The sequence below is a fragment of the Podarcis melisellensis genome (assembly GCF_964234715.1).
Source record: "Podarcis melisellensis genome assembly, chromosome: 8".
Classification (NCBI taxonomy): Eukaryota; Metazoa; Chordata; class Lepidosauria; order Squamata; family Lacertidae; genus Podarcis; species Podarcis melisellensis.
In genome coordinates, this window is record NC_138540.1 from 82,469,114 (window position 1) to 82,479,209 (window position 10,096).

The 10,096-nt window shown below is 49.6% G+C and overlaps 1 protein-coding gene and 1 long non-coding RNA gene across 2 annotated transcripts in view; both read right to left on the bottom strand.

The window, feature by feature from the left end:
* EXOSC5 (exosome component 5) overlaps positions 1-6,761 on the bottom strand; it is a 45,624-nt gene extending 38,863 nt beyond the window's left edge. Inside the window, exons 1-2 of the mRNA XM_081922384.1 lie at positions 6,521-6,761; positions 3,901-4,014 (exon numbers count right to left, since the gene is read on the bottom strand). Of these exons, the coding sequence (XP_081778510.1) occupies positions 3,901-4,014; positions 6,521-6,632 (226 nt within the window). The 5' untranslated portion in view covers positions 6,633-6,761. The remainder of the gene's footprint in view (positions 1-3,900; positions 4,015-6,520) is intronic.
* LOC309376249 overlaps positions 1-10,096 on the bottom strand; it is a 319,563-nt gene that overhangs the window by 297,911 nt on the left and 11,556 nt on the right. The window lies entirely within an intron of this gene.

A 10,096-nucleotide genomic window follows, 5' to 3' on the forward strand; every position in this document is an offset into this window, starting at 1 on the left:
ATCCAGGAAATTCCACCCCAAACACCCCACCCCAGGTCTTACAGTACGACACAAATCACTTGAAGAAACAGCCGTCCACATCACAAATTCTATTAGTGGCTACTGCCTTGACCCCAAAGGGATGCTTTGTTGCTGCTTAATCGTTTAGTCGTGTCCGACTCTTCGTGACCCCCTGGACCAGAGCACGCCAGGCACTCCTCTGTCTTCCACTGCCTCCCACAGTTTGGTCAGACTCATGTTGGTAGCTTCAAAAACACTGTCCAACCATCTCGTCCTCTGTTGCCCCCTTCTCCTTGTGCCCTCCATCTTCCCCAACATCAGGGTCTTTTCCAGGGAGTCTTCTCTTCTCATGAGGTGGCCACCAAAGTACTGGAGCCGCAGCTTCACGATCTGTCCTTCCAGTGAGCACTCGGGGCTGATGTCCTTCAGAATAGAGAGGTTTGATCTTCTTGCAGTCCATGGGACTCCCAAGAGTCTCCTCCAGCACCATAATTCAAAAGCATCAATTCTTCCGTGATCAGCCTTCTTTATGGTCCTGCTCTCACTTCCATACATCACTACTGGGGAAACCATAGCTTGAACTATATGGGCCCTTGTTGGCAAGGTGGATAGTTTCAAGACAGGAGCATGGGAAGGACCCCAGCTCATTGGCAAAGTATCTGCTTTGCATGTAGAATGTTCCCAGTTCAGCATCTCCAGGTAGTGTCTGGGAGAGGCTGTCTGTCTGAAATCCTGGAGAGAGCAGGTGCCAGTCAGTGTGTAGATAACACTGAGCAAGATGGACCTCGTGGTGTGACTCTGTATAAGGTAGCTTCTTATGTGCCCATATAGGCTTTCAGGTTCCACAGAACCTTTCATGCCCAACAAAGATTTCTGTGAAACTCAAAATCTTGCACATCAGAAGCCACTCTCCTAAGTACGCAGGACCTCAAGGCACACACAAATGTCTAGACACACTTCTCTTCCTCTTTTACCATGAATACCGTCAAGTCTGCAAATAGGATCAGCAGGATTTAACTTTTTTTAAAGCTCTTCTGTTTCCACAGAAAAGGAAACAAATTCTTTTGTTTCTTAATTTAATTATTCACAGCAAAGCCAGCCCCCTCTGGAGGTTTCACATGCACTGAAAGTCTCAGCGGGTGGGGAAAAAAGGAAGGAGAAATTCTTTTTTTTCCCTCTGACGCCAGCAATTTTCTTTTGTGAGCTCCCTGTGGAGGGAACAAGATATCCAGATGGTATCACTGCAGGATACCAGATGGCCCAGTTGGTTATGAAGATAACAGCTCATCTCACCTTTTGATTATGCTAGTTCCTGGGGGTGGGGGCAGGAGATGAATGGTGAGCACACATGCTAAATTTAAATTAGAACAACACGGGGACGAGTTTTGAGTTTTCACTTGCTAACACTGCCATGCAGAGACATTTGGAAATGGATATAATGGAAGATTTAACAAAGGTGACACACGTCGAGCGTCCCACTCAGGGGACATGCGGAGCAGTTTTAACTCAATGACATCACACTAAGGCATAGTTTATTGTGACAAGAACAAGTCATTCCCCCAAGCATTCCCCAAACCCTTCCGGCATGGCCACAAGGAGAAAACGTTCACTTCCATTTTGATTACCCACCACTGGTCTGAACCAACAAGCTGTCATTGATGCAGATGATGAGTTGGGTTTGAACCATGCCATCTTCAAAGCAGGTGTTATGAAGCTAGCTTCTTTAAACATGCCATAGTGGACATTTAACCACAGTCGTGATGTATGGAAGTGAGAGCTGGACCATAAAGAAGGCCGATCGCCAAAGAATTGATGCTTTTGAATTATGGTGCCGGAGGAAACTCTTGAGAGTCCCATGGACTGCAAGAAGATCAAACCTATCCATTCTGAAGGAAATCAGCCCTGAGTGCTCACTGGAAGGACAGATCCTGAAGGTGAGGCTCCAATACTTTGGCCACCTCATGAGAAGAGAAGACTCACTGGAAAAGACCCTGATGTTGGGAAAGATGGAGGGCACAAGGAGAAGGGGACGGCAGAGGACGAGATGGTTGGACAGTGTTCTCGAAGCTACCAGCATGAGTCTGACCAAACTGCGGGAGGCACTGGAAGACAGGAGTGCCTGGCGTGCTCTGGTCCAGGGGGTTGCGAAGAGTCGGACACGGCTAAACGACTAAACAACAACAAACCACAGTTTAGGGTTTAGGGATCACTAAATTGTGATCAAGTGAAATCAGAAGTTTCTAATCTCTTCCTTGCGGTCACACCAGAGGAGAGGGGAGTGTATGACCCCCAAGGCTCACTGTAGCTTGTTGAATACAGAAGGTAAACACTTTCATCTTCTGTTGAAGGATCTCAGCAGCAGAGCTGGGAAATCAAGCACCTATGACTGTCTTAGTGGATTAGAAATACAGCTAACTGTACCTTGCACCCAGACACTGCGAGTAATCGGTTGTAGTCCACCCTTCTGGACACTGGTTCCCAGTGCCAACCCAGTAAAAAGTGATTAATTGAATTACCATCCAATCCCACCTTTGTCCTCAGATCCAGGATGGTTTACATGATGGGAGATTTAGGTCAGGGATAGGCAACCCCCCCCCCCGATGTTTGGGACTACAATTCCCATTGTCCCTGACCACCACTGGTCCTGTTAGCTAGGGATGATGGGAATTGTAGTCTCAAACATCTGGAGGGCCAGAGTTTGCCTATACATTATTTAGGTGAACAGGGATGGGGTGGGGGGCATCATAAGTAAAGGTAAAGGGACCCCTGACCATTAGGTCCGGTTGTGACCGGCTCTGGTGTTGCGGCGCTCATCTCGCTTTATTGGCCGAGGGAGCCGGCCTACAGCTTCCGGGTCATGTGGCCAGGATGACTAAGCCGCTTCTGGCGAACCAGAGCAGCGCACAGAAACACCGTTTACCTTCCCACCGGAGCGGTACCTATTTATCTACTTGCACTTTGACGTGCTTTTGAACTCCTAGGTTGGCAGGGGGGGCATGCTAGAGCTGTGCAAACTAGCTCCGCCTACTGGCTACAAACCCCACCAGCTATGCATTTCATAAATGAATTAATTCAGCATGCATACCAATATACAAACGTTCAGCACCTTCGTAGATCGGCTGAGAACCTCCCCTAGCATCGAGTTGGTATAAACATGGGGGTCTCTCCACATGCTCATTGAACATGCAGTTAGTGCAAGGGAACAACTAGCCTATCTGTCAATATTATAGAGAGCCCATATAGCCCTGTGCCCCCCACAAATGCTTCACTCAGCCCCTCCTTTTGTTTTTTAACTCCCTCCACGAAAGAAATTCCCAAATCGCAGCATGCAAATACAGTACAGTGGTACCTCGGGTTACATACGCTTCAGGTTACAGAGTCCGCTAACCCAGAAACCCTCGTGCTCCGGTGGTGCGGCGGCAGCAGGAGGCCCCATTAGCTAAAGTGGTGCTTCAGGTTAAGAACAGCTTCAGGTTAAGAACGGACCTCCGGAACGAATTAAGTACGTAACCAGAGGTACCACTATATTAGAACACAACACCCAGTGGCATAGCGCGGGGGGTGCAGGGGGGCCCGGCCGCACCAGGCGCAACATCTGGGGGTTGGGGGGCGCAAATCCACAGGTTAGGGGGCGCAAATCCACAGGTTAGGGGGCGCAAATCCACAGGTTAGGGGGCGCAAATCCACGGGTTAGGGCGCGCAAATTACTTGCCTTGCCCCGGGTGCTGACAACCCATGCTACGCCACTGGCAACACCTATTCATTTAAACGAACACCCACATTAGCGAGAAGGCCTGCACGCCCCAACTTTGCCCTGACTATACAAATTCTAGGGGCAAGCACCTGGGTCAAAGCAATTCCCAAAAGGGGATATATGAGTCGGTTTGCAATACTTCTCACCTGGTAGACCCACTTTGGGCCTCAGAAGCACTTCCAGGGTAGCTTTATCGTAGATCTCTTTGCTGACCTTGACTTCAGTTGGCCCGTACACTCCAACTAGTACTGAAGTGTCTCCTGAAAAAAACAGGGAAAGGGGGGACATGAACAATTTAGACTAATTTGGTGATGGAACAGTCACCATCCAGCTCCCACCTCTCCTAACTGCTACCATAGAAGCAGCGGACGGATAGAAATCTGAGGAACAGTTCACTATCCAGCTGCCCTGAGGGGAGGGGAAAGAAGCAGTCACAGCTTTTTTCTAAACCAAAGTTGCCTTTTCCATTCTGTTTATTTTTCCCCCCCAGCACAAGGTGGTTCATTAGGGCAAATGAGGCCCTGCCCCAGCAACTGCAGTCTGCCCTTACCCATAGCTGTCAACTTTTCCCTTTTCTTGCAAGGAATCCTATTCGGAATAAGGTAATTAAAAGGGAAACGCTGACAGCTATGCCCTTACCCAGCTCCCTCCAGCCTGCTTTCTTATTTACAGGCAGTTCTGGCCGTAGCACTGCCTCCCAGTTTCATAGAAGGGACCCCAGAGGCTCATCTAGCCCAACCCCCTGCAATGCAGGAATCTCAACTAGTAAGCACCCATGACAGATCAAACCTCTGCTTAAATTCCTCCAAGAAAGGAGAGTCCACCACCTCCTAAGGGAGTCTATCAAACTGCTCTTACTGTCAAAAAGTTCTGCATTATTTACTCAGGATCTTCCTTCTTGTAACTTGAATCCATTTGGTTTGGGTCCTACCGTCCAGAGCAGGGGTCAGCAAACTTTTTCAGCAGGGGGCCGATCCACTGTCCCTCAGATCTTGTGGGGGGCCGGACTATTTTTTGGGGGGTGAACGAATTCCTATGCCCCACAAATAACCCAGAGATGCATTTTAAATAAAAGGACACATTCTACTCATGTAAAAACACGCTGATTCCCGGACCATCCATGGGCCGGATTTAGAAGGCGATTGGGCCGGATCCGGCCCCTGGGCCTTAGTTTGCCTACCCATGGTCCAGAGAAAGAGAAAGCAAGCTTGCACCATCTTCCAAGTGACAGGCCTTCACATATTTGAAAATGGCTAATCTCCTCTCAGTCTCCTCTTCTCCAGGCTAAAGTTACCCATTTCCCTCAACCATTCCTCATAAGACTTGGCTCCAAGACCCTTGATCCTCCCCCTTAGTTTTGGCATTGCCATTACAGAACTCAGTTAAGGACGTGGACGGGGGCCAAACTAGCTTTAGTTGACTGTGCTTGTCATTGGCTCTGGCAAGGCCTAACTGCTGGGTTCTCCGCCTTCCACCCTATCCTTCCCAATGGGCGCCAGCCACCACGTACAGATGCCCATGGGAATCCCACAAGCAAGACATGGAAGTAACAGCGCTCTCCTGCTTGTGATCCCTGGCAAGTTGCATACAGAGGCACAAGGCCAACATGACTAGCTGCCAGCGATACCCTAAAGGTAAAGGGACCCCTGACCATTAGGTCCAGTAGTGGCCGACTCTGGGGTTGCGGCGCTCATCTCGTTTTATTTGTCGAGGGAGCCGGCGTATAGCTTCCGGGTCATGTGGCCAGCATGACTAAGCCGCTTCTGGCGAACCAGAACAGCGCACGGAAACGCCGTTTACCTTCCCGCCGGAGTGGTGCCTATTTATCTACTTGCACTCTGATGTGCTTTCGAACTGCTAGGTTAGCAGGAGCAGGGACCGAGCAACGGGAGCTCACCCCATCACAGGGATTCGAACCACCAACCTTCTGATCGGCAAGCCCTAGGCTCTGTGGTTTAACCCACAGCGCCACCCACGTCCCAACGATAACCTATCCATCCTGAATGTGCCTAATTCCCATTTTAAGCCGTACAAGTTGGTGGTCTACCACCAAACCATGGGGAAGCAAACTCTATAATTTAACCATAACCAGGGTTAACTTGCGGGGAGAGCGGGGGTTCCCTCACTCAATTTAAATCAGCATGGAGTATGGCTCAATCTTCTTTTCTGCTACTGTAGAGACTAGGACCCAAACCAATGGGTTCAAGTTACAATAAAGGCGATTCTGACTAAATACTGTATCAGGAAAACCTTTCTGACAGTAGGGGTTGTTGCACAGTAGAATGGACTCCTTTGAGAGTTCTGGATTCTATTTCACTGGAGAAGGTTGAATGGCCATCTGCCATGGATGTTTTAGCTGAGATTCCTGCATTGCAGGGGGTTGGACTAGATTTCACCCCCGGGACCTCTTCCAACTTTGCAGTTCTATGATCTAAAAGCTCTGTTTTGGAGGGGGGTTAGGAAAGCAAAGGGTATTAAGTATTAAACATCTGGTACTCGGGCTAGGAAAGGAGCCGGGGAGATATGAGACTAAAGACCATCCCAAACAGAGTTCCAGACTGGAAGTAGGAGCAACAGGGCGGTATCGAGGGAAGGAAGACCCCGAGCCAAAGAGAACCTTAAAAGCTCTCAGTTTGGAAGGGGAGACCTGAGAAACGCCCGTCTGGACCCCACACCTACGGAGTATAAATAGCGCTAGTTAAGAGGATATAACCCAGAGATGGAAGAGCAGGAAGGTGGGATGGGGAAAAGGAAGCCACGGCTGACCCTGCATCCAGGAGGCAGAGCCATCAGGACGGGACAGCAGTCCCTGCTCACACAGGATCCGGCGCAGCGCAGGGAGATCCCCAGAATCGAAGCGCTTCTGTTCGGTCTCCATCGCTCCGATCCGCCCACGTGGTTTCCCCCTTGATGCTTCCGGATCCGGGGTTTGACGGGGCGGAGCTACGGGAGCCGACGCCTCCTCTTAAAGCAACAAGCCACACCAAACCTTTCAAGCACATTCAAAAAAGCACAGCCTTTCCCGCAAAGAATTCTGGGTGATGCAGTTTGCTAAGGAATGCTGGGAACAGGAGCTCTGTGAGGGGTAAACTACAAGGCCCAGAATCCTTTGAGGGAAAGGATGCGCCTCAAATGTGCTTTAAGAGTTCACACACATAAACAGAGAGAGCTTCATGAATTAGAAAAAATTGTTCAGGAAGGGGGAAACTTGGGGTGTCCCCTAGGAATCAGAGTGTGGATGACTGTGGGGGTAATAATTTAGGAGAGGGGGTTGATTTCCTAGCATTCCCCCCAACGTCCTTACAAATTGCTACCTCACAGGGTAGTTGTAATCAAATAAATAAACAATTCAGCAACGAATTAACATTTTGTTCCACTTTAGCTATTCCAAATGTGACTGACAAACCGTAGCCTAAGTTTCATTTCGTTTGTGCTTATTGTCCTTCTGTGAAAAAAAAACTATATTTTATTTTTTAATGTCCCTTGGAGACGGGGAAGCGATTCATAAACAGAATCAAATAAATTTTTTAAATAAAAATAAAAAAAATTGGGAGAAGGCCCACTCTCCGGGTTTAGGGCAGTGCAGGTGTGTCCCCTGCACAGGTCGCTGAGAAGAGAGGGGGCTCAAAATAACCATCAGCACCACCTATATTTACGCAGGTGCCTACTGAAAATATCTATAAAAAAGCAATTGCACCCAAAGGAATCACTGTGAAAATAAGAAATATTTAGATGTGGGCGCCAAACCTAATCCTTGCCAAGAAAGGCCTATTGCCACAATCCATCCCTGACTGGGTTGACCCTCAGAATAATTTCCTCCACAGTTTTTGCTGTGAGGATAAAAGGGGGGTTGTTATGTACTGAAGTTCTCACCCTGGGCCAGCAGGGGGATACTGTAGATAGGGTAGTTTTCACTCAGGTCTATATATGCAAATAAGGGATTGAAAGTGACGTTCAGTGATTGGATAGTTACAGAAAATGGTTACTGTTGCGTTCCAGGGGAGCTCTGTATAAGCAGGCTGGCTGAACCCTTCCGTTTAGTTCAGTTCTGGCCTGTGAATAAACAAGAGCTGCCAAGGAGTGTGGTGGAGTCTCCTTCTTTGGAGGTCTTTAAGCAGAGGCTTGACAACCATACGTCAGGAGTGCTCTGATGGTGTTTCCTGCTTGGTAGGGGGCTGGACTCGATGGCCCTTGGGGTCTCTTCCAACTCTATGATTCTATGATTCTATTCTAAGAGCTGCTTGAAGAATCGCTGTGTCGTCTGATATGTTCACCCACAACTTAACAGAGGTCTTGCTTCCACATCCACACCCCGAGTCACTAGGGGCCGGCGACTTATTTCCTTCTCCCTCTCTGCCTAAATCTACCTCGCAGGGTTGTTGTGCGAGGTAAAAGTGACAGAACAGGGTCCCAGAGGGAGGGAGAAAAAATCCAGAGGAGGGGAGTGTTATGTAGTGAAGTTCACCCTGGGCCAGCAGGGGGATACTGTAGATATTTTTCACTCTGATCTGTAGATAGTTTTCACTCAGGTCCACGTCAGTTATTTTAGGCGGGAAACTCTGGGTTGTTGTTGCTACAATGTTGACAGCCGGCTGCCTATAAAAGCAGGCCGGCTGAGCTGTTTGCTGTTCAGTTTTCTGTTCCACCTTACAAAATAAAGAACTGCTTGGAGACATCGCTGTGTCGTCTGCCATGTCTACCCACTATTCAACACTGGCGACGAAGGTGGGATCGGTGGACATCAGAGCACAGCCAGATGCGGCCATCCTCTGAACTGAGCTGAATCACTGAGCGAAATCACTGGACAGAACCAATTCAGAGCTGACCGTTCTGGCGAGAGCACTGTGTTCCATCCATCGCCCTTCTCTCCGGCATCAGAATCATGGCTTCACTTGTGCCTCTACCGCCATTTGCGCCAGCCTCTGAATCATGGGACTCCTACCTCGCTCGGTTCGACTGCTACCTCCAAGCCAACGAGCTGACAGCAGTCTCAAAGGATCGGAAGCGGGGCCTATTCCTCAGCCTCTGTGGGCCTGAGGTGTTTGAGACGGCCCGAGCATTGGTTGCGCCTGAAGCAGTCCAGGCAACACCATGGGACACGATCCAAGAGAAGCTCCGCAACCACTACGCACCAAAGCCGTCCAAGATTGCTGCCCGCCATGCGTTCTACCACCGGAACCAGGCAGAGGGGGAGTCAATCAACAACTACACCACCGCCCTGCGACAGGCTGCAATGCACTGCGAGTTCCGAGACTTAGACGATGCCCTGATGGATCGAATCGTCTGCGGGGTCCGGGACATCCATCTGCAACGGCGTCTCCTAGCCAAGCCAGACCTCATGCTACAGAAAGCCATTGAGGAGGCTGTGGCCTCAGAAGCTGCTGAACGCTCCGCCCAGGAGATCCGCAAGTCCAGCAGCCCGCATCTTACTAGGGAGCCAGTTCCGGTGCACAGGGACGCGGACTTATAAAAAATATTGGGGGGGCCCGGGAAAGCTCATGAATAATAAATAAGCTCATGAATATGCAAATAAAGTGGCGCCGCCTCCTCGTGATCAGCTCCAAAGGAAATTGGGTGGAGCTTTTGCTCGGGAGGGAGGGCAGGAGGCATGCAGCCCGCCCCTCCCTGTGCATTTTGGGCTGGGGGAGGGGCGGCGATGGCGCTCTGCTGGAGGGGCGCCGGAGATTATTGGGGGGGCGGAGCCCCCCCAAACGAATTTTTGAGGGGGCTCGGGCCCCCTCAAGCCCCATGGAGTCGGCGCCTATGCCGGTGCATCATGAAGAGGCCAGCAGTGATGAGGCATCCTCCAGTGAAAACTATCTACAGTATCCCCCTGCTGGCCCAGGGTGAACTTCACTACATAATAGGGAGGAGGACTCATCCCTCGGGATGGTTAGGACGATGATTAATAATAAATAATATTAAATTTTTATTTATACCCTGCCCTTCCCGGTTCAGAAAACCGGGCTCAGGGTGGCTAACAACAAATTTAAAACAATTGATGCAACAATAAACAGCATAAAATACAGTATAAAACGTGAATAACAATAAATTCAGAATTCAAAAATCAATTTGGGGGGGGGGGGAGTCCATCCAATAAACATTAGATGATTACTCATTACGCTCATAACACCTCCTGTCAGAGGATCTTGGGCTGCTGCTGCGGGGTCCGGATTTTCCCGGGCGCAGAATAACACCGGCGGTGGAACGGCCGCTCGTCCGGGAAAACCCGGGCGCGTGGCATTTCCCGCTGGGGCACCTCAAAAACGGCCTTTTTTAAATTTGATTTTCTTTTATTCCATCTTGCCAACTTTTCTGTCAGGATATTGTTTGAGATACGTC